Source organism: Camelus ferus, chromosome 23 (assembly GCF_009834535.1).
Source record: "Camelus ferus isolate YT-003-E chromosome 23, BCGSAC_Cfer_1.0, whole genome shotgun sequence".
NCBI lineage: Eukaryota > Metazoa > Chordata > Mammalia > Artiodactyla > Camelidae > Camelus > Camelus ferus.
In genome coordinates this window covers 17201810-17226849 of record NC_045718.1, presented here as the reverse complement: position 1 = coordinate 17226849, position 25040 = coordinate 17201810, and the positions used below count along the sequence as shown (strand labels likewise).

General features: G+C 38.1%; 1 protein-coding gene across 2 annotated transcripts in view; it reads right to left on the bottom strand.

The window, feature by feature from the left end:
• Positions 1-20924, bottom strand: part of C4BPA (complement component 4 binding protein alpha) — a 29731-nt gene extending 8807 nt beyond the window's left edge. Inside the window, exons 1-7 of one of the 2 annotated variants that reach the window (XM_032467082.1) lie at positions 20755-20924; positions 12909-13078; positions 11797-11982; positions 11001-11100; positions 6931-7016; positions 6580-6771; positions 2-184 (exon numbers count right to left, since the gene is read on the bottom strand). In XM_032467082.1, the coding sequence (XP_032322973.1) occupies positions 2-184; positions 6580-6771; positions 6931-7016; positions 11001-11100; positions 11797-11982; positions 12909-13026 (865 nt within the window). In that variant the 5' untranslated portion in view covers positions 13027-13078; positions 20755-20924. The remainder of the gene's footprint in view (position 1; positions 185-6579; positions 6772-6930; positions 7017-11000; positions 11101-11796; positions 11983-12908; positions 13079-20754) is intronic. The other variant, XM_014566547.2, reaches the window with a different exon arrangement.
• Positions 20925-25040: the final 4116 nt, after the last annotated feature.

The window sequence follows — 25040 nt, the reverse complement described above, 5'->3', positions numbered from 1 at the left end:
CTGAGTTCACAGATGGGAGGAGGAGGATTCCAGTTGTTATCTTCTTCACAATAGATTAAACTGCTGCCTTTGAGGATGAAACCTTTATTGCAGCCAAATACAATAGACTGTTTATGAGTATAGGTGGGTCCAAATCCGGTGATTATTTTCCCATTTGTAACTGCTGGCCGAGAACAAGTGACTTCTAAAGACTCATAAGAAAAGACAAATGGAAATGTTAGCTATCTTGGTTGTGGTGGTGGTTTCACAGGTGTAGACATCTACCAAAACTCATCAAAGTGCACATCTGAAATAGGTGTCGTTTACTGTACTGGAACCAGACCACAATAAAGGTGTGAAAAAAACACAAATGGATTATATACATATGTATTTTTTTTAATTTCAACTTTAATTTCATTCTTTCTCTTTTTTTTTTTATTTCAACTTTTAAAAGTAAAATGAGATCCCATCATGTTGGTTCAATTGTGAGATGCTTATGAGTGGCTCTAACTTCCTTTCTCAAGAAAAATTCACTGTATATAATCCAGGGAAAAAAAATATCTCAAAGTCCTCAAATCCTCCCCTTATAATGACTGACTCTCCTGGATGATTTTGGTGGTGAGTCAGTGGCCAGTGGTCATGATGAAGAAGCAGCCAGGGCAAGAGATATCTGCACCATCACAAGCAAAAAACAAGCTTCCTCTGCCTCCCATCCCCACATCAGTCAGTCATCAAACCCTGACAGTCCTGCCATGTTAGTTCTTCTTTGATTCCTCAACTACTCCCTGGGCCAACTGCCGTGGCTACAGTTGAAGCTACCTTCACTACTTGGCTGGATAGTTGCAACAGGTGACTACGAGTTAAGTTTTATCCCACTTTAAATTGTTGTCCATTCTGCAGCCAGAGTTATCTTTCTAAGATGCAGCACATTTGCTCCCCTAGTTAAACCCTTTCAAGGTCCCCACTTCACCTTCACTCTGAACTCCTGAGAGTTCTTCAGGCATTTGGAACTGTTTGCAGTATCATGCTCGTCTATCCCCTGGTTTGACTGTACCCTGTGAGGACTCAGAATAGTAAGTGATACTCTATAGGTGCTTAGTAGCAAAGGAAGATGCCTTAGATTAGCAAGCTAGCAAAGCCACAATATTTCTTCTGGCTCAATTATTTTTGCTTTGTCCTGTTGAACTTCTGGTGTCTAGTAGGTTTCACTTGCCCTGTAGGCATATGTGATTGACGTGAAAAGTGCTAATCAGTATTCCCAGTTCTGCTTCCTGCACAGACAAAAGATGATATTCCTCAGTTCCCTTAGGGTAGGGAGGGTCTACATGTTACTAGTTTTGGACAAAAGGCTGCAATGCAAAGTGGTATGTCATCACTTTCAGGCCAAAGCTCTTAAAGAAGGGAGATAATTTGCTTTTCTCTCTTCCTCTTCTAAAGAGATTGTGAAAGCACATTTTGATATCAAGACGCCACAAGATCAAGGCAACCTGGATTGCTGAGATGGTTGCTAAATTAACACTTAGACTATAGCTGCCCTAGAGAGTTTCCTGGGCATGCAGCAAACTCAATATAAAAGAGAATCAACTTTAAATTTGCCTGTGGGTTACCCCTCCACCCCAGCCCATGCCCACTCCAACTCCAGCCATCCCACCAGGGTGGCCCTGGTGCAGAGCACCCTCCCACCCATACCCACTCCAGCTTCAGCGGTACCACAAAGGCAGCCCCAATGCAGTGTGTGATAGGACCACCCTCTGCAGCCCGTGCTCATTCTGTTTTGCCTAATTCATAGACACAAACATGGTAAGTCAGACAAAATTAAGAGACAGAGGAATATGTTCCAAGCAAAGGAACAAGAAAAAGCCCTATTTTAAACAACCCTAATGACATGCAGATAAGTAATTTACCTGATAAAAAGTTAAAAATAATTATCATAAAGATGCTTACTAAACTCAGGAGAAGAATGAAGGAACACAGTGAAAACTTCAACAAAGAGTCAGAAAATACATGAAAGAACCAATTAGAGCTGAAGAATACAATAAATAAAATAAAATTAATAATACCCTAGAAGAAATCAATAGCAGATTAGGTGATACACAAGAATGGATAAGTAATCTGGAAGACAGAATAGTAAAAATCACCCAATCAGAATAGCAAAAAGAGGAAAAAATTAATTTTTAATGAGGCTTGTTTAAAAGCAACATCAAGCAAACTAATATTTTCATTCATGGAGCCCCAGAAGGAGAATAGAGAAAGAAAGGGGCAGAAAAATCATTTGAAGAAATAATGGCTGAAAATTTCTCTAACCTGGGAAAGGAAACAGATAGTCAGGTCCAGGGAGTATAGAGAACCCCAAACAAGATGAACCACACCAAGATATATCATAATTAAAATGGCAAAAGTTAAAGATAGAGAGTTTTAAAGGCAGCAAGAGAAAAACAACCAGTCACATACTGGTTGGGAACCCCCCAGTAAAGCTACCAGATAATTTTTCAGCAGAAATTTTGCAGGCCAAAAGGGAGCAGCATGATAAATTTAAAATGCTGAAGGAGGAGGGAGGAACTTACAAGCAATAATACTCCTCAGAGTTGGAGAGAAAAAGAGTTTTACAGACAAGGAAAATCTAAAGGAGTTCATTACTAGTAAACCTGCCTTACAAGAAATGTTCAAGGGTCTTTTGTAAACAGAAAAGAAAAGGCCATACTAGAAATAAGAAAATATATGAAAGAAAAAATTTCACCGTTAAAGGCAAATATATAGCAAAGGCAGCGGATCAACCACTTAAAAAACTAGTATAGAAGCTAAAAGACAAAGGTCACAAAAATCAACCATAGCTATAATAAGTAGTTTAAGGGATACAAAAAATAAAAATATGTAAACTCTGATTCAAAAACATAGAATGGGGGGCATTAAAAATGTAATGCTTTTAGAATTCATTTGAACTTAAGTGGCTATCAGTTTAAAATAAACTGATACATATAACAAATGTTGATATATATAAAAATCATGGTAACTATAAATCAAAAACCTATAGTAAGTATGCAAACATTAAAGAGAAAGGAACCCAAACACATAACACTAGAGAAAATCATCAAATCACAAAGGAAAAGACTAAGAGAAGAAGAAAGGAATAAAAAAAGAACTAGAAAACAATGAACAAAATAGCAGTAAGTACATTCTTATCCATAACTACTTGAAATGTAAATGGACTAAATGTTCCAATAGGGAAGTTGAAAGGATTAAAAAAAAATTTTTTTTGTATACTGCCTAAAAGAGACTCACTTTACAGCTAAACACACACACAGACTGAAGGTGAAGAGATGGGAAAAGATATTCCAGGCAAATGAAAACAAAAGGAAAGCTGGGCTAGCAATACTCATATCAGACCAAACAGACTTTAAAACAAAGACTGTAACAAAATGCTCTAAAGAAGTGTATTACCTAATAATAAAGGGGTCAATCCAAGAAGAGAATATAACACTTATAAATATCTATGCACCCAACATAGAAGCACCTAAATATGTAAAACAAATGTTCACAAACACAAATGGAGAAATTGATACAACAGTGTAAACTCACTATACTTCAATAAAAATTTGTATATTAAAAAAGTACAAAGGGAGAAATTGACAGTAACACAATAATAGTAGGGGACTTTAACATCTCACTTACAGCAATGGATAGACCATCCCAAATGGAACATTAATCAGGAAATACTGATTTTAAATTACACATTAGATCAGATAGTTTTAATAGATATACACAAAACATTCTATCTAAAAACTGCAGAATGCATGTTCTTCTCAAGTGCACATGGAATATTCTCCAGAATACATCACATGTTAGACCACAAAACAAGGTTTCAATAAATTTAACAAAACTGAAGTATTTTTCAACCACAACAATATGAAATTAGAAATTAATTATAAGCAAGAAAAAAATGGAAAAATATATAAACACATGGAGACTAAACAACATGCTAAACATGCTACATTGGATCAATGAAGAAATCAAAAAATACCTTGAGAGAAATAAAAATGGAAACACAACTTTTCAAAATCTACGGGTTGCAACAAAAGCAATTCTAAGAGGGCAGTTCACAGCAATACTAGACCTACCTCAAGAAACAAGTAAAATCTCAAACAAATAATCAAACTTTACACCTAAGGAACCAAAAGAACTAGAACAAACAAATTATAAAGTTAGTAGGAGGAAGGAAATAATAAAAATCAGAGTGAAAATAAATAAAATAGAGACTATAAAAAACAATAGGAAAAAAATTAATGAAGCTAAGAGCTTGTTAGTTTGAAATGATAAACAAAATTGATAAATGTTTAACCAAGTTCCTCAGGAAAAAAAGAGAGAGGGCCCAAATAAATAAAATCAGAAATGAAAGAGAAGTTACAACTAGTATCACAGAAACACAAACAATTTTAAGAGACTAATATGAATAATTATATACCAACAAATTGGACAACCTAGAAGAAATGAGTAAGTTCCTAAAAACACATAATCTTCCAAGACTGACTCAAGAAGAAATAGATAATATGAACAATCTAATTACTAGTAATGAAACTGAATCAGTAATAAAAAAAAAAAAACAACTTCCCAACAAATAAAAGTCCAAGACCAGATGTGAATTCTATCCTTCTCAAACTATTCCAAAAAGTTGAAAAGGAGGAAATGCTTCCAAATTCATTCTACGTGGCCAACATTACCACTGATACCAAAACCAGGCAAAGACACTTCCAAAAAAATACAGGTCAATATTCCTAATGAACATAGGAGGCAAAAATCCTTAACAAAATATTAGCAAGTCAAATTCAACAATACAGTGAAACAATCACACACCATGATCAAGTGGGACTTATTCCAGGGATGAAAGAATGGTTCAATATCCAAAAAATCAATCAACATGGTACACCACATTAAAAAACAAAGTATAAAAATCATATGATCATCTCAGTAGACCCAGAAAAAGTATTTGACAAAATTCAACATCTATTTATGATAAAAACTCTCAACAAAGTGGGCATAGGGGAAACATGCCTCAACATAATAAAGGCCATATATGACAAACCCACAGCTAATATTATATTCAACAATGAAAAGCTGAAACCTGTTCCTCTAAGACGCCCACTCTCATCATTTTTAATCTCCATGATGTTGGAAGTCCTAGCCCACAGCATTCATAGAACAAAAAGAAATAAAAGGCACCCCAGTTGGAAGAGAAGAAGTAAAACTGTCCTTATTTACAGACAGCATGATACTGTACATAGAAAACCCTAAAGACGCCACAAAGAAAACTATTAGAATTAACAAACTAATTCAGTCAAGTTGCAGAATACAAAATTAACATACAGAGACCTATTGCATTTCTATACACTAATTGTAGACTAACAGAAAGAGAAATTAAGAAAACGATCCCATTTATAACTGCACCAAAAAAGAATAAAATATATTGGAATAAATTTAGCCAAGGAGGTGAACAACCTGTACTCTGAAAACTACAAGACACTGATAAAAGAAATCAAAGATGATGCCAAAAAGTGGAAACATATAATGTATTCATGGGTTGGAAAAATTATCATTGTTAAAATGTCCATACTACCCAAAGCAACCTACAGATTTAATGCAATCCCAATCAAAATACTTGTGGCACTTTCCACAAAACTAGAACAAATAATCCTAAAGTTTATATGGAACCACAAAAGACCTCAAATAGCCAAAGCAATCTTGAGAATAAAAGAACAAGGCAAAAGTCGTCACAGTCCCTGATTTCAAACTATACTGCAAAACTTTAGTAATCAAAACAATATGGCACTGGCACAAAAACAGACACACAGATAATCGGAACAGAATTGAGAGTCCAGAAATAAACCCTTATATGGTCAATTATTCTAGGATAAAAGAGGCAAGTGTATACAACGGGGAAAAGACATATAACGGAATATTACTCAGCCATAAAAAAGAACAAAATCTTGCCATTTGTGATAACATGGATGGACCTAGAGGGTATTATGCTAAGTGAAGTGTCAGCAGAGACAGTATCATATGATTTTAATTATGTGTGAAATCTAAAAAACAAAACAAGCAGAAAGACTCATAGATACAGAGAACAAATTGATAGTTGCCAAAAGGAAGGGAAGCAGGGGGTGGGCAAAACAGGTAAAGGAAATTAAGAGGTACAAACTTGCAGTTATAAAATAAATACATTTCAAGGATGTAATGTACAGCATAGAGAATATAGTCACATTGTAATAACTTTGTATGGTGACAGATGGTAACCAAACTTATGATGATCATTTTATACTGTATAAAGATATCAAATCACTATGTATAATACCTGAAACTAATATAATACTGTGAGTCAATTATATTTTAATTTAAAAAAAAGTTTTACTTCGCAAAGCCAGAGAGATGTCAGTGCTGTTTTTTACTAAATACTGGTAGAGCATTCAGTAAGTATCAGTTTGTCAAATAAAGGACTGTGTCATTGCAATAGATATTTTGTCTTTGAATCATTTCATTTCCCCCAGTACATTTACCTTCCTTTGTCTTCCAAACAAAGATTTCAAACCAAAATTCCTCATCATGACTTACTTTTACAGGTAGGAGGGCTTGGACTCCAGACACCTATTGTTTCATTTTCCACTGAGCAAGAAATGGAGGCTTGGCCCAACACTGAGAAGTCGGGGTCACAGTGGTAGGTGACAGAAGAGCCGTATGCGTAATTTTCCTCTCCACCATTGTGCTTCCCATGGCTGATGTCTGGAGGAGGCTCACACTTGATAACTGAGAGGAGTGAGCAAAGAGGAAGAAATAATCAGGGAAGGCATCCTCACAAATCTAACATTCACGATGCAAATTCTAACGGCAGCCAAGACACATAGGAGTTTTATTACCTAACATGGTTTTGACTGATAGTCAAGTCAGACAAAAATCTTTACTTACTTTCACATTTGGGGAGAGGATCACTCCAACCAACTCCTTTATCTTGGATCTCACAGTAACTAGTAGCTGAGCCAAGTAAGACATATCTGAATAAAATATGATCAAAGACTTTAATGGAATTCATGTACTATAAATTAAATTGAATAAAGGGGTCTGAACAAACGGACTTGTTATTCAGTATTAAAAATGAAGAAATAATGTTTTCTCAGATGACACTTCGCATTGAAAACTCCATTTGGTAAAATTCCATCACTGCAATGAGATGTGTATATTTGTTCGTTTGTTCTTTTATTCTGTAATCTATTATTGGACATCTACTAGATGTCAGGCATGAAGTTCATCCAGAGCTCAAGCAGGACAGTGTAGGGTAAAAGACTCATTTGAATGTGTTCTGTAGATTTTTGGGAGATGACAGTACCAGCTAGATTACTGGCCCCAAACTCTCTTGCCCTCTGGTTGGCCGCCCCCTTCTGATTTCTAGATGCTTGCTCTTTACCGTACACAATTAACTTCCTCTTCATGACCCCCATTTCTATAGCTCTTGACAAGTCCTAAGCTTTCTTCAATTTGTCTTACTGCTCCATATGAATTATGGTAACAGAAAAAAAGAAAGCATTGTTAGTATAATTTCAAATTGTGCTATTATCAAGCAATAAACCTACAAAGTGATTGAATACTAATGTAAATGTTACCTTCAGCAATCTAAGAGGCCCTGAAATTTATTGAATAATAACATAAAGAAAAATAAAATTTTAACAAGAAGAATTAAGCATCTCTTTATTTTGAAATTTCTTGAAAATGTAATTTTCTAACCTAGCCAGGAAACCAAGTGAAAAGTATTGTTTCTGGTTATTCCAATAGGAACATTTTGGTGTTCCAACAGCATGTTAGTTCTGAATCTTCTCACTTTCCCTCTTGGGAGCCATACACAATAAGGGAAACAAGATAAACATGAGAAAATCAAACAAAATGAAACAATAATAAAAAAAATTTAGAGAAAAAAATGTTAGCTATAGATGAAAAGCCAAAGAGAATCCATATATACTTAGCTGGACAATCTGGAGAAGGAACAAAAAACACAACAAAATAAAACTGCTTTTAAATGTATTTCAGGTGAATGTTAGAAATAAAATAATACCTTAATTTGCATTTTAAAATTGCACATCACACAGCAACAAAAAATTGAACCAAATGGTCCATATCAAAACAACTAAGAGTAGGATTACTTGATTTCAAAGATTAAAGAATAGTGTCTTTGGACAGTCAAAGATTAAATCCCATAAAAGAGTCAGAAATCCTTATTGGCATCAGGTTTACTTTCCTGACTAGGGTGATTAATCCTGATTATCCGTAAGAAATTGGATCGCTCAAAAGCAACAATGGTGATAATATGCATGTCTGGGAGGCAAGAGGTTCCCTGGGGCATCTCTTTTTACTACTTTCATGCCCTCTAATTAAAGTCAACACAGTCTATACAGGCAGGACTGCAAACAGCCCAGACTCTGCAAGAATATCGGTTCAAGTGATCCCATTAGGCAAAGAACCACAATCAGATGAAGTGGTTGCTGAGGGCAAAGGGAACAGGCAATGAATGACTAATAGAAGCAGGTTGTTATAAATACCAACCACGACCATGTGACCAGTTGTAGAACTAAGGACCAGAATCGTTATAAATACTTCTACTTATTTTCATATGAATAGATTTGCTTTGAATTACATTATTTTCTCTTTACCTTTTTCATCCCTCTACCATCGAAATAAGATGTGTTAATAGTAGTTTACTTTATATCTCAGTGTTTAAATTGCAGGATATTAAAGGGGAAGTATGACTTAGCGCAAAGAGCATCGTCTTTTGGGGAGAGTTAGCATGCTTTCACATGTTGTGAGTTGTATGCTGCATTAGGTAAGCTGGAAGCATAATTTTGCTACTGGTTTTATCTGGAAGTTAAGCTAAGTATGGTTAAAACAACTGCATATAAATTGGGAGTTTGAGATTTACAGATAGTAACTACTACATATAAAATAGATAAACAACAATTTTTCTATGTATAGCACAGGAAATTATTTATATTCAATATCTTGTGGTAAATCTAATGAAAATGAATATGAAACAAATACATGTATGTACACATGTGACAGAAACATTATGCTGTACACCAGAAATTGACACTGTAAACAGACTATACTTTAATTTTTAAAAAGTGCATATGAACACCAAATTTGACAAGGGATGGACTATGATAGATTTGTGTTGTGTCAGCGTCACTAAGCTGAAAATGCTTTTCCTGGAATTTTCTCTTCCATTAATGCCAAGTTAGAATGGCCCAGAAGAGATGGCGGATGTGAATCAGTAGCCGAATTCTTTCTATGCTTGAAAGGTCAGAACAGAGCACAAGATGTGACCTTAGTTTACACATATTGCTGCCTCTCTGTTCTGTCACCTTGTTGGCAGAGGGCACAGCTGGAACTACAGCGAACGCAGCTCCTAGAGGACATGCCCTTCACATACTCCAGCTTCTGATCCAAGTTCATGAGCACTGTGGTCAAGGGCAACAACTTCTCCTACAACACGTTCCCAACTTTTAGGTTGAAGGCTACGAGGCAGTGAAAGAACAATGTGAATTCCAGTCCAGACCTGTGGGTATACCCTAGTCTGTACTGTGACTTCCAATCTGTGCTCCCCTCACCCATGCAGGTCTCATTTTGGTTTTACATCACCCACCTCACACCCAACCTCCTTTTTTCACTGTCTGCCCTGCTGACCTCAGGCCAAGTAGGAAACAGAGAAGAAACAGCCTCCTATATATACTGTTTAACCAGCGGCCACCATTGTATCAAGTTAGGTCCTTGTAAATAAATCCCTGATTAAATAATTATATTTCTCTGGGTGAGTCCTGGAGTAATATAATGGACATAAGTAGACAGGAAAGATAATGGAAAGTAAGAGGTAAAACAATCACTATCTGCAATGCTATGATTGCAAACTGGGGAATCCCAAGAGAATTCACCTGAAAGATTATTATAAATAATAAAAGAATTCAGAAAGTTAGCTTAAATATAAATTTAACATGCAGAAATCAATAGTGTACACATATACATAATGTTAGAATATATAATGAAAAGATGATCCATTTAAAATAGCAAAAATAATATACCCAGGTTTAAATACTTCAAGAAATGCAAAAATCTGTGTGAGGAAAACTTTGAAACACTCCTGAAGAAACAATAGAAAACACTACAATGAACAGGGCAGAATATACCATCCCCAAAGTATGCCACTTCCAGCATCAGGATTATTTTGAGCTAAAGGCACTTGAAAGGCAGCAGATGCAACTTTAAGGGCACTCTGACACACCCCTCCTCTTTCCTTCCTGAAAGCAGAGGAGCAAAATCCCATGCGAAAGATGCCTTTTCTACACCAGGAGGAAAGAATGTTTTTGTCACCAGAGATGAGGTGTTGAGGCCAAGAGAAATCTGTACCAAAAGGCCTTGTTAAAAATAATGCTTATCTTCCTTTAGCGTCAAATTTTCAAGTACATGTACTCTTTGACCCAGGAATGTCACTCTGGGAATTTACCCTACAGATATAACTATGTGTACAAGATAAAGCATTAGAGCACGGTTCAGAACAGCGAAAGATTCATGGTTCCATCAAAGAGATTCTTAATCCATGATACATCACACCATAAAATCCTATGCAGTTGTAAAAGGGAATTAATGAGAGAGAACCTCTCTAAGCACAAACATAGAAATATCTCCTGGATATATTAGTAAGTAAAAAAATAAAGCAAGATTCAAAACTCCTTTTGTAATTGGAAAGGTACAAAATAAAAATATGTATTAATTTCTTAGCTTGTATTTGTATAAAAGGTACATGAATAGCCAGTAAAAGTGGATCCCTGCTTAAGGACAAAAAGGAACGGGGTAGATGGCAATAGAACGGAAATGAGAATTCTCAGTGTATACATTTTTTTTTACATCATTTTTACTTTTGAACATATGAACACATAAGCTAGTTTTAAAAATTAATTTAAAAGGAAAGTGTTCCTTCTAGATTGGCTCACACTCACCCTTTTAAACAGCTGAATTCTATTTCTGATCCGTAAGAGTAATCTGTCTTAACTGTCACTAGCCCGTTAAGTAATTCTCCTGGGTTTCCGCATCGTCTCTCTGAGAGAAATATTAAAATGATGGTTAGTGATTTCACATATTCTTAGATATTCTTAGAAAAGAGGGCCGACTGATCACTGTAGTCATGGAATCTACGACCCAGGATTCAACACCAGGCAGCTAAACGCCATTCTACGTCTCCAGCATGTACTTTGAACTTAAGCCACTCAAAACTGCACATGTCCTTGGTCACAAAAGGAACAACAACAAAAAGGTATAGATTGTACGTGTATACCTTTACTTCTAGAAAAATATCACAGAATTTATTCTCAACAAGAGTGAACCATAGCATCTTCTTTGAAACACAGCAGATATTTTGGGTGAGGTTTCTTTGAAAACCACATTGCTATTTTCTAGCAACATAATTTTTTATAATTTTGTAAAGAGTGAATCTAGTTTTCAATGCATTAAAATTCAATTTGTAGTTCACATCTGGAAAAAAGTACTTATCGAATAGATGTAAAGGATAGACTTATTACTCAATGCAACTAGGTAGCTCCCATCTTTTGTTTTATTCATTTTTTTGCTTATGTTTTTCAAAAAGTGGCACACATGTACACTGAAACCAGTAACTGACAAACTGGATTGTTTCTTAGTGATGAAAAACACCCATTTGCATTCATAAAGCTTAGTGCCTGAGATAACTTTGCAAAGAAGGAAAAAGCACAAATAAGAAAAATAAACGTTCATACTTACTGACACAGAAGACCTTGTAGTTCCAGTCACCTGATGAGGTACAGGTAAGACCATAAGATCTTGAAGAGGTCCTAGTGTAGCCAGGGCGGCAGCTGTATTTCAGAAAAGTTCCAGTTTCAAACTCTGTCTCATTCAACTGATTTATCAGAGAAGCAAACTGTAAATTGGGTGGAGTACCACACTTGCCTGGACACCAAAATGACAAAAGCGCCAAAAGTTATAGCCTGGGACACAGCATCTTAAAGTTTGAGTAGCATTATGTTAGGACAGGAACCATTCTTTTCTTCTCTAATCTAGAAAAATAGTAACTCCTATGATCCCCATTGTTCAATGAATCCAGTGAGTGATTAATAATACATGTTTGTTAATTACTGACAATGACAATAATAATGATAAATGATATGATAAAAGGCAGAAATTTTTTCTTAAAAGGATGGTAGATTTCATCAACCTATCAGATTCCCCATATCTGCTGACTCAGATGTATCTGTGCAAATCCAGAAGTGCTACAATTTTCCTCAACAGTAACGTATTATTTCATTTGAAGTAACATTATGTAACGTTGGTTGCCTCAGGGAACGGAAACTGGGTGGCTGAAAGATGGATAAGAATAACATTTCTAATTGGTACTGTTTTGTACCGTTTGGATGTTGGGTGATAGGAAGGAAGAGACACGGACCCCTAGAAGCATAAAAATATTAATCCTGCCTTGCTTGCAAGAATGAAATATCGGGCCGATCTCCTTTCAGGAGCCACAGTAGAAGTATATACGTCCCCTTTCATTCTGGATCAACCCACAGACAGTGAAGTTTGTTCAATCAAGCTGATAGATAATTTAGATTCGTTTCAAGTCATGGTTGGAGACAGGTTGTTTTGGAACTTCCTGGAGAATAAATTTTAGAGGGAAGAATCTACAGAGCTGCCACTTCTATAGGTAAAAAGCAATTTCCCCCTACATTCCAAATAATTCCAAATCCCAAATAAATTCCGATTTCCTGGTCAAAAAAAAACTCTTTGTTGCTGAAGCAGGGGTTTCTGTTAGTCTTGAAAGTGAACAAGAGGATGATTTTGAATATTTGCTGACAATCTGAACCTGTCTCCCCATTACTCACCGAGAACAGTGGCCAACAGAGCAGCAATCAACATCACCTGGAACAGAGCTGGGTCAGAGACCCCCCACAGCCTAGAGAAGCGCCAGGATGCCATGGCCCCCTTTCTGTGAAGGATCATAATCGGAGCTCTTCAGGGGTGTATGGCCTGATGCTTCTCCGACACGTTTCTGCTGAGAAAACTCAATTTAATAAACAATCATTGACTTCCTACTTGTCATAAAGCACTGGAATGAATGCTAGGAGCTCCATGTCTTCAAGAAATTATAGCCTAGAGTGGAAGAAAAGACATGCGCACAGTTCTCACCACACAAAGCAGTGAGTGTTAGCCTCTGCGGAAGCGCTCTGCTCTCAAGAGAAATCAATTCCATGGAGAGATGGGAGGTGGCAGAACCTGAGTTAGGTATGCTGTGAAAGTTAAGAAGCGGACACAGGGCCAACTGAGGGGGTGGTAGATAATACTCATACAGTTGGAAGGCAAGGTAATGGAGATGAGGAGATGGTTGTTAAGTAGCAGGGCAGCTCACAGATGTGTCTGAATGGGATGTAAGGGCCAAGTTGAGGAATTTATGGACATTACTGGTTGGGGAATAAAGAGCCATTGTGTTTTGTTTTGGATTCTAGTTTTAGCTGGTTTGTTTTTAACATGTCCTTAGGGTGACACATTATTGTGCTTTAAGGTCACCATAGCAGATGTATATCTGACAGATTGAAGTGAACAGAGAGAAGAAACAGTGAGACTGATTAAGAAGACTGTTGATGGGCAAGGTGAGCCACAGAAGTGATCTGACCAAGGAAACGGCAGATGAGTTAGGCAAGAGGCAACAAATGTAAAACAAAACAAAACAAAAAAGCAGGGAAATGATGAGACAGAGAAAGGGAGTTGGATCACTATGTACAACACTGGGGGTTCTTCATGACAACTATCCACAGAGGAAATAAACCATCAAGCAATTTAAAGCTCTGAGGGAAAAAAAAAAAAACATGGTTTTATATAGAGATACAGATATATGTAGGTATATAGAGATATGTAAAGAAAAAGAAGGATTTATGTGACAAATGTCCTTTCATTATTTAATCAGACTATCTGAAGACTTGTTTAAAGCAAAATCATGAAGGACATTTATCTCTTCACCACACTCCTGTTCCCGTTGCAAAAAAAAAAAAAAAAAAAAAAAAAAACACACACACAAAAAAGAATATATCTTAAATTTACATTAGAAACAGTCTTCGTCCTCAAAAGAATATATGAAATTAACTCCCAATAAAATTTTGAATTTCACCTTTTATTCCGATATTTCTGTTAGAGCCAGAGGATGCCACACTCCCCATGTGTCTGTAATTCATACTAATTGCATAGCCATTTAGATAAAGGCAGCCCCCTCAATATTTCCCTCTAAGATGTTCCTGTCGCACATTTAGGGGGAAGAAAGTTCATAACGGCCCTTCACACTACGTGGAGGGGCCTAACCTCTTCACTGAGTAATGACTATCTAATCTTCTCCTTCCGAACTCAGTTCTAATGTTCAGTCCTCCCCCTGCTGTCAGTTGTGGACAACTCCACCCCACACAGTCCTATCTTGTGAGCTCTCTACATGGCCACTAGGACAATTCTGCCAGAAAATAAATTCAACTTGTTGAACAATTTATCAAATGTCTTGGTTACTAAAACAATACGTTTGCGGAATTTGTACTGAATGAATTGAGGTGGCCTAAAGAGGGTGAGAGGAGCCAGGACCATCATTCTGAGCCCCTTTCTTTCTTGCTTCCTCCTCTCTGCCCCGCACCTCCCTCCTGATGCCTAGTCTCTACTCCTTCTGCCCTAGCAACTGGAAGAAACTGGAGACAGCTGGGGGTAGGGCAAGTTCCATATGATGAAAACAGCCCACTAAGTCTTCTGTGAAATTTACAAAATATGATAAATTTCTCCCATCCAGTAAAACCTGTTATAGACTATAAAAACCATAGGAGTCAGTTTCTTTCACTTTTGATATCAGTAGATGTTTTGTTTATTGAATTTCAGTGAAATTAAAGAAAGAGATTTAAAAAATACCACCATGTTAGCAAAATAGAATTCGACTATAAAAAAATCAAGAGGGTAATAGTACACGGGGAAGGTATAGCTCTGTGGCAGAGTGCATCCTTAGCATGCATGAGGTCATGGGTTCAGTCCCAGCACCTCCAGTTATAGTAAAAAAAATTATAATAATAAATCAATAAATAAACCTAATTCCCTCCCTCCCAACAAGAGGGTAATAGTACAAAGTGAAAATTTCCCCTGTGAATTGTTGCAGTTGTCATGATATTCACAAGAAAAATACATACATTGAACAGGATCAGAAAAATATTCATGAGCATATTCATAAAAGCATAGCCTTAGATTAAATCCTTAGCATCAGGAAATTGAGCAAAAATACTTAAAATGCTGCTACAAAGAACATGCTCCTTAGTTATGTTCAAAAAGAACTTTTATAACCATTGAATATATTCAAATTGAATTATTTCTTAGAACGATGTTAAGTAAATTGATAATTTGATAAATTCAGCAAATTGACTTCAGTGAACTGATCCTTCAGGAGCTGGCATTTACTAAACTGGCTTCGGATGACTAACTTTTTAGTATTTTGGTCTGATCCCTCATAATCCAGCCAGTCCAGATAACCTGGATCCCTGACAGCTCCAAACACTTTCTGACCCCCTGTACTTGCCCACATCATCTTCCCTCTCACCCTTTCCCCTTTAATTCCTGCTCATTCTAGCAGCCCCTTCTCCAATGCTCCCTCTTAGCCTCCAGGCCAGTCTCCAAGTTCCAGTTACACTTGAGTGTTTATAACGCTGATTCTCACTTGGTTTCACTGACATCTGAAGTCTGTCTTCGCCACTGGGCCACAAGGTCCTTGAAGTCAGAAGGCGGGTTTGTGTTCATCCCTGCCCTACGTAGTACCCAGCACTGTGCCTCACACAAAGTGCTCAGTTAAATATTTGTTGAATTCACATTCAAAAGCACCTAATGCTCTACTATGTTTTAAAGAAAAAATATGACTGTTCCATGTCCATATCTACTCTTACAGTGTTTTGTCAAGGCCAGATCTGGGCTGATTTTAAAAGCAAGGCACACCTGCTATCTTAACGAGACCAGACCCGTGAGCTTTTACTCTAGTCTGTTCCTCTAGAACCTGAAGTCATCATAACCTCAACCATACAACATAGCACAATAAAGAGAGAAGGAATAAACGAAAATCACAGATTATCACAGGAGCTAATAGGCAGTTACACATACAGACCCTACACTATTTTGAGAGATTTACATCACACAGGCTTGCACCAGGGCTGCAGACACAGTGTGGGGGACACAGCAGGACAGTATGCGGCCAGGCCCTGGGGTCAGACTCAACCCATGTGGGTTCATTCGTGGTTCCACCACATGGGAACTGTGTGTCCATGGGCAAGACGCTCAGCCCTCTAAGCGCCACTAAGCTTCAATTTCCTTTTTCACAAAATAAAAATAACTATTCACGTCTCCCAGAAGAGCTGAGAAGGGTTTTGGTCTGGTGCACGGTCAGCAAGTAGTAAATATTTATAAGAAATGTCAGCGAAGAGAGTGGCAGAATTGGTGTTGGAATGCGATTCTGACAGAACCAGAACTCCTTGAGCAAAAGCATCACCACAATAATGCTATAAAATTATAATGACTGTAACAACGGATGGCTGCAATACCAGGGGACTTTAAGCCCAGGTGCAGAGGAAAGCACGCTGGACTTGGGCCAGAAGCCATCGGTCTGGTCTTCACTGTGGCCCATGGTCATAGTGAGACCCAGTGCCACACACAGAGCAGTGACACTCTCTGTGACAAGCCACGGGGGGCCGGTCCTGGGCTTCTTCCTCCCTTACCTTCACTGTCTTCCTGGGGGAAACTCATCTACCCCAAGACTTTGACCATCACCCACAGACCTCTGGGCCCAACTGCCTCCTGTAGGTGCAAAAACTTACATGCTCTATAAAGTCAACTGTTAATAAGAAATCTAACTCTGCCCTATTACTTCCCATATGTCAGTTTTGAGCCGTTTAGGCTTGCCTTCTTTACTCTTCTTGCGAACTCGTAAAATCCCAGTGCTGAGCCTTAGGACTGCGGACCTTTCTGAAAGTCCATGAAAGCAATCCCAGCAAAATAAGGAGGAAATGCTTTCTCTTCCCCGACAGCTACAGAAAAGCAGGCAGATCCCTGCATCACGACATTGACTTGCAAACGTTCTGTCTAACAAAGGTGATTGTTTCTTTGCCACGTGAACAGAGCCTTTAACCCTGAAAAAGTCTGTAATTCTGGCTGGTTATCTCAGGGAATTACTTTTTGTTTTGGATACTATCTAAATTAACATTTCTGGTTTTGAAAGTTATAAGTACTTGTGAATTTTCTTTGCAAATCCAAAAAGAAAGTATTACACTTTTCCCTTGCAATCCTGGACTTAAACTGAAACTTTTGACTCTTGGATTTGTCTTTTTTTAATTTTAGCTTTATTGAGGTACAAGTGTGTATATGGTAAGACACTTAAAGTGTATATCATGGTGATTTGACAAACATACACTCTAAGAAACGACTTCCATCCCCCATCTAAATAATTAACACATCTATCACCTCACATGTTTATCTTTTTTCCCCAGCTTCATTGAAAAATAATTGATATACATCATTGTATAAGTGTAAGGCATACAGCAGGGTGGCTTGATTTATATATATTGTGAAATGATTACCATAATGGGTCCAGTTAGCAACCATCTTCTCATGCAGATACAATAAAAAGAAAGAAAAAAAAAATTTCTTTGTAATGAGGACTCTCAGGATTAACTCTCAACAACTTTCCTGTATATCATGCAGCAGTGTCAGCAGTAGTCATTGTGTTGTAAATTAGAGCCCCAGCACTTACTTATCTCATAACTGGAAGTTTGTACCTTTTGACCACCTTTCTCCAATTCCTCCTCCCTCCCCCTCCTCTGTAATCACAAATCTAATCTCTTTTTCTATGAGTTTCATTTTTTTGTTTTATTTTTAAGATTCCACATGTAAGTGTACGTTTTTTTCTGGAAATAACATTGAAGTTCTACTCTCTTAGCAAATCACAATTATCCAGTACAGTGTTATCAATTATAGTCACCATGTTTTACATTAAATCCTCAAATTTTCTTCATCTTACAGCTGAAAGCTTATACCCTTTTTATCAAACTCTCCTTATTTCTCCCGTGTTCCCAGGCCCTGGCAACCACTTCTTAGATTTCTGATTTAAACACACAAAAAAATTTTTTTTAATTTTTTATAATAAATCCCAGGGTTCAGATCAGTATTTCCCACTGCTTCATTTGCATCTCCCAGGTACCTTGAATCCAACGTATCCCAAACTAGATGCACTGTCTTCCTTCCAAGGCTGCTTGACCTTTGCTTTCTGTCTCAGCCAAGGGAATAATCTCCACCCAGTCTCCTAGACTAGAAACCTGACTCATCCTAGCCTCCGCTTTCTCGCCACCTTCCATATGCAGAGTCACCAAGCCTTGTCACATTGTCCGCAGCAACACTAGACTCTGTCATTCTCTCCTACGCCCACTTCCATAGCCCAGGCTTAGGTTCTCATAGTTCCCTTCACTCCCACCCTACACCACTGCAAAAGCCGCCAAACAGCTGTAAGCCAGCTTCTACACGGATGCTGTTACAATTCCCAAAAAGCGATTTCCTTAAAAACTCCCCTGGTCCCCAGTTCTCTAAGTCCCAACACTCCCTCTACTTCTGCTCACTTAAAACACTGTGCTTCAACCTCGTGCAAGTGCTTACCTTTCCCAAAACACATCCTGGAACTTTCTAAACACCTGCAAGCATTTGTAGAAGATGACTTTTGGGCAAGAAAGCTGCTACCTCTAATTCCTCCCTGATCAAATCCAGATCAAAGGCCACCTCCTTGGTGAAGAATTGCCCAACCCCACCAAGAAATGTCAGTCCCTTCCATGGTCCCCGAGTACTTCACTGACATTTTCACTGTAACACCACATTGTATTGTAACTATTCACCTCTGCCTCCTGAAATAGATTGCCAGGCCCTTAAAGACAGAGACAAAGTTGTTTATTCAACTTTCCAGTTTCTAACATAATATTAACTGGTATATAATAGTTATCCAGTAAATGGGAAGTAAATGAAACTGAACTTTGTTTTATCTTCAGGATGAGAATGACTACATACCTACTGTGGACCAAATGAAATAATCTGAAGTGTTTCGTAAATTTTGAAGAGATGATTCAGTGATTTGACTTCCCTTACTGGTTCTTGGGACGTGTGGTGACTCAGTGGGCCATGTGTAGCATTTACAGTTCATCCTCACGACTCACTGCGGTCCCTCAGCAGAACCTGCCTGGGACTCAGCCGACCACAGAATATGGAGGTGGAGGCTAGGACTTGTGAGCCGAGGAGCCCTGGATTTGAGCCCCAACAATCCTAGTCTATTTCTGTGATCTTGAAGCAGCTCCTCGGACCTCAGTTTCTCATCCCGAAAATGATGACATTAAACTTGAATCATCTTTCTAGTTCCTACAAAGTCTAGAATTCTGTAACTGCCCACTGAAAAGCTAAGACTTCCCTAGGGAATGCCTTCATATTTCAATAACATCAATTCCTGTAGAACTGAAACCAACTCAAGTCAACTATAGTCAACATGGAGAGTCTCTTGTGGAAAACAGCATGAGCACGTGCCAAGGCTGTACAGTTTGAGAGGCTCTGGGAAAATCCTCAGCCTCCCAATTTCTCCTCCTATTAGAGATTACTTTTTAAGTTAGCGTATTTATGTTGTCTAAACTCCCTTTTTAAAACTTCAGATACCTCTGGAAAGGATAATATTTTCCTCCAGCCTCAGGTGGAGTGTCTCCTGGCTTACACCTGCATTCTCAATCACATCATTTTCAGACTCCAGAAAGAACTTGCTTCCGAGTTGTTCCCTTCCTTCCTAAAATCTCTTTGTCTCTGTATCAGCTGCTTCCTTCTGTGCCCATATTATATTCAACATAATATAACTTAATACAAACCTTCTTTGGTGCCTCTTCCTCTTCCAGGCACTCTACTTTGTATTTATCTTTACTACTACGTTTAGGGAGTCAGCAAACAGAAGAGTGGTTGAAAAACTGAAATGCAAACCAGAGTAGCAGTACTACATTCTGCCCAACCAAGGGAGAAGGGGATTTCAACAAATAAGGCTAATCAGTATTGCCAGATTCAAAAAGGGAGGGAGGGAAAAGAGGTGAGGATGAGTAAGGCTTCTTCTAGCGTCAGAGACTAACTGCAGGCTCATCCATGTTCTCCTTACTATCAGATTTAAAGGTCTTTGCTGTTGATGGTGGAGGAGATGTGGAGGGGATGTGGAGGGGTTAACAGCATCTCCAAAGAGAACTGCACCAATTTTCAGAATGTAGACTGTGAAAACCAGGTCCCTTGTCACTCCCTTTGGGATGTCTGGCTTACCTCCTGCCTCAACTCCCCTATGTAGAAAGATGGTGAAAAAAAATCAACAAACCAACACACCTGACTTTTAAATGCAATAACAAGAGTAACTTCTTCTTTTCTGCTTCAGTTTATTTTATTACTATGCATTATTATTTCCCCATTTACATTTCCCCATTATATATAGAAAACTGAGGCTCAATAGGGGTTAAAAGTACTTTTCAAGGTACACTGCCCCCCCCCCCAGTGCAGTACTCTGGCATAGATTTCTGCTGAAAACACTCCCAAGTTTTTGTCTCTGACTTATCCTTCTAATCTTGCACCCCTTAAAAGGCCAAACCACCAGCCTTTCCCCCAAGGTATCCCAAATAATCCACTGACCTGCAGGTAGCTGAGGAAGAAGACGACGACTCTATCACGGTGCCTTGGGTAGTTTCTTAAGGAAGAAATCTGCTTTGATCTGTCTTAGTTCCTCAGATAAGAGTTTACCAGAATACCCTGAAGGTGGCGAGTGATTGCTTCACCAAAAAGTCCTTGAGTTACAGCCATGTGGTTGGCTGTTCAGGGATAGCCAAAGAGGAATGGATGGGCAGAGACTCTGCTGGCCCAGTGAATGATTAACAGCATAAATAAAACAGAATTGTTTATCTAATCTCCTTCGTGGTCACTAGCCCTCTTTCTTGATAACATGTCGCAATCTTTTTTCTCCTCTGCCAACCATTTCCCCTAAGTGGAAAGATAATATAAATTTGATGCCAGAATTCTTTTTTTTTTTTTTCCCTTTTTACAAACAAAAGAGGGTTATACAAGATGCAATCCAGCTAACCCGGAAACCTTGGGTACTTCAGGGTTCAGACTAGGTCCACAAAACTGATGCTAGGTCCAGCAGGATTTCCTGGGGCTCAGGGACTGGTGACCTGGCCCCGTCCTGGTCTCCATCTCACCCCAAGAAAGCTCAGAAGGTGAGGAGTTTAACATATTTACTGTGTTCCAGCTATGTGCTGAGTTGCTTGGAACATGATCAGTACTCAGTAAATGTTAACTACGACCACCACCACTACTACACACTAGACACCAAATGACCTCCAGAAGCTGGTCTACCATTGAGTGCTGCTCAGAAGGATGCAATGAAGGCGCAGACTGGTTATCACAAGAAGGACCACAAACCCTGACGTTATCCAGTTAAGCCCTTAGTCCTCAGGATTCAGGTTTGTGTGTTCAGGGGATTGCTATTAAAGAGCAATTCTTCCTGATAACGTCACTTTTTTTCTGTAATAAACACCAGAAGTCTGATAAAATTTTCAGGAGAGAGGGAGTTGAACCACAGAAGAAGTTTTAACAGAATATATGAGATTTGACTGGGGCTTTGAATGATGAGCGGAAATTATTAGATGAAAATAAGTAAGATGTTAGAGGTAAAGAGAACATAGAGCAAGTCACAAAGGTGAGAGTGATTTGCTGATTTGACAAGAATGACCATAAAAGAGAATCCCAAATTACGCAGTCTCGAGGACCAACTTGGAACAAATACAATATTTAAAGTTGCGTCTTCAAAATACCATTTCCTAATGTGTTGGAGTCCTTTTCTTTACTTTCCACAGTGAATGTTCCAAATTTTTCTCCCCAGGTCACCAAATTGTCTTACTCTCAGCAGATAATCTTGCCTCCTACTTTACTAAGAAATCATTCTGCATTAGCTTCTATTCGCCTCAAATTTTCTTCCCTATCCACTCCTGTTTCAGAAGAGTTTTGTTCATTTTTTTCCTTTATTTTCAATGTGACTTTCATCCTGAAATGTTCCCTCAATCTTGCCGAAACCTCAAATTCAACTTTCGTTCTGTCGTAAGATGCTGAACAGCTCAAAAGAATCTCCTCTGTCTCCTGCCTGCCCGTCCTCTATGGCCACTCCCCACCGCTCTCATTGTGGTCCTCGGTTTGGCTCCTTCCCACCCTTACTGACACACCTTGTTGAAGCATGCTGTCTCCTAAAAGTTCTTTAACTCATGTCTTGTGGTTTCTCAGCAGCCTCTAGTGCTGCTAATCATGTCCTTCCTGAAACTCTCTTCCCCTTTGACTTCCGTTACCCTAAACTTTCCTGATTTCTCTGTTCTGTAATTGCTTTCTTAGTGGTTGTTACCACAGCTTCCCCTTTTCACCCCTAAATATAGATACATCCTAGGTTCTTCCTTTTAAAGATGTTTCTCTTCACATCTTTATGTTATCTGATCTCATGGCTTTAACTATTTCTTATAAGAAGACTACCCCATAACTACATCTTTGTCTCTCATTACTCTCCTAAACTCAGACTTGACTTTTTTTATTGCCCATTGGACATCTTTTTTTTTCTTTTCTTTTCTTTTTTTTTCCCATTGGACATCTTATAACACCTTTATACTTAGCAAAGGAGAACTTGTCATTTCTTCCCAGAAGCTTTACCTTCTGAGCCCAAAATTTATCCAGACTCCCAGAAATGGAATTTCAGACTCACTTTTAAACCCTTCCTCCCCCTCATCCTCCAACATTCAATCAGTTGACACGTTCTTTTGATTTTGCAATGTCTCTCATGTCTGCTGTTTCTTTTCTGTCTCTAATGTCATCATGGCCTCTCAGGGAGGCTATGGCTGTTGCCCTTCTGTTGGTTTCTCTGACTCATTTCTTTTCCTACTGCATCTATCACTACATACCTCTGTGAGAGAGATCTATGTTCTGTCCTCGTCACTTCCTTGCGTGAAAGTATTCCGTCTCTACTCACTGCCTACCAAATAAAGTTTAAATTCTCTAATGTGCCTTTTTAAATCCTCCATAAACTGGCTCTAACATATCTTTCCAGCCTTCTCTCTCATCACTTCCCATGTGTTATCCAGGTAATCCAGGCTATGTGCTATTCCCTCAACATGCTCTCGATCCTTCCTGCCTCTTTGCAGCACCTTTTAAAAAAATTAATATTAAAAATTTAATTTGAAACGTTAAGGAAGTTGAAGAAAATAAACATCTGTAATTTCACCATCCTAAGACAGCTGCTTCCATCTGTGCCTACTATTGCCTGGTTCTTTTCTCTAAGAGGAAAGGTTTTACACAAATTCAATCATAAGTACTTGTTCTGTATTCTATTTGTACTTAAGATTATATTTTTAAAACTTTCTGTTCGTAATTATCACTGTAAAAGACTGCATTATGTTTGATGTATCACAATTAATTAAAATTTTCATAAGCTTGAACATTTCAAATGCTCTTGTTAGTATAGAAATATAGGCAATAATATAATGAACAGCTTAAAATTAAAAATCATTTTGGTCAAGTTAGATTAATCCCAGGAGTGGATTCAGTTGGTTAAATAGCCTGTGGCTCTCATTTGCAACAATGTGGATGGACCTAGAGGTATTATGCTTAGTGAAATAAGTCAGACAGAGAAAGACAAATACTCTGTTATCACTTATATGTGGAATCTAAAAAAAAATATAAAACAAATGAATGTATATCACAAACTAGACCCACAGGTCTAGAGAACAAACTAGTGGTTTATCAGTGGGGTGAGGGGAGGAGCGAGAGGCAAGATAGGGGTCAGGGATTAAGAAACACAACTATTATGTATAAAATAAATAAGCAACAAGGATATATTGTACAGCACGGGGAAATATAGTCATTGTTTTGTTACAACTTTAAATGGTGTATCATTTGTTAAAAAATTGAATCACTATGTTGCACACCTGAAACTAATATAATATTGTAAGTCAATTATACTTCAATTTAAAAAAAAGCTCATGACTTTCTACTACATTTCTCAAATCGTCTTTCCACTTAGAATGTCCTTCTCCTTCATCTTTGTCTCTACATCCTACTAACTTTCAAAGGCCCCAGTAACTGTGTCATCTTCCTTGACCATTGCCCTGCCTCCTCCTCCCAAGGCAGAAGTCAGCCTCCTCCCACATGGGCTCTCGTAGCACACTTTTCCTGAAAGCTGTTTACTTCATTGCTGAATTAATGATATCTGTATATGTGTCTTGGGTCTATTCATGGGCTACTTGAGAGGCCATTTCTTGCTCCCCCTTGTAACTCCACCTGGAGATATTCCACTATCTCAAGCTCTCTTGTGTGTTTTGTTTGCATTTTACCCAGAGTTCCTATGTGTTCTGAGTAAAGGTCAGCATGCAAGATGGGAGAAGCTCAGCATAAAATTTTGACAGGGAAACCTTACGATGGTTATTTCTTTCACCCTCTAAAAAAGAATAAGAAAATTTATTCACATGTGTTGCAGGGTCTCAAATTGACTATGCAGCGCTGAGTTTCATCCGAAAGGCGGTAAAGCAGTATTACTTGCAGAAGATTTGGAAACCTGGCTTTATAAACAGGATTGTGGGGGATACCCAGGAGACAGTTTGGGTTCTAATTATACTTTTGTCTCGATTGGTCATTTTAAGGATATAACTGTTCTGAGACTATTTTTCCAAAATGAGAGGTTAATTTTTGCCTCATAAGTTTTGGGTAATTTGGGGTTAATTTTTGCATCATTCACGTCTCATATCAAAATGTGAGGCACATACTTTAGCTGTGATCTGAGCTTCCCATCCTCCTTACAGACAGGAAATTAAACCTTCCTCTTCCCATTAATGTGTTGCTAATGCTGGTCTTAGACAACCCCCACACTTAGTCATTCCACATTCTGAGTG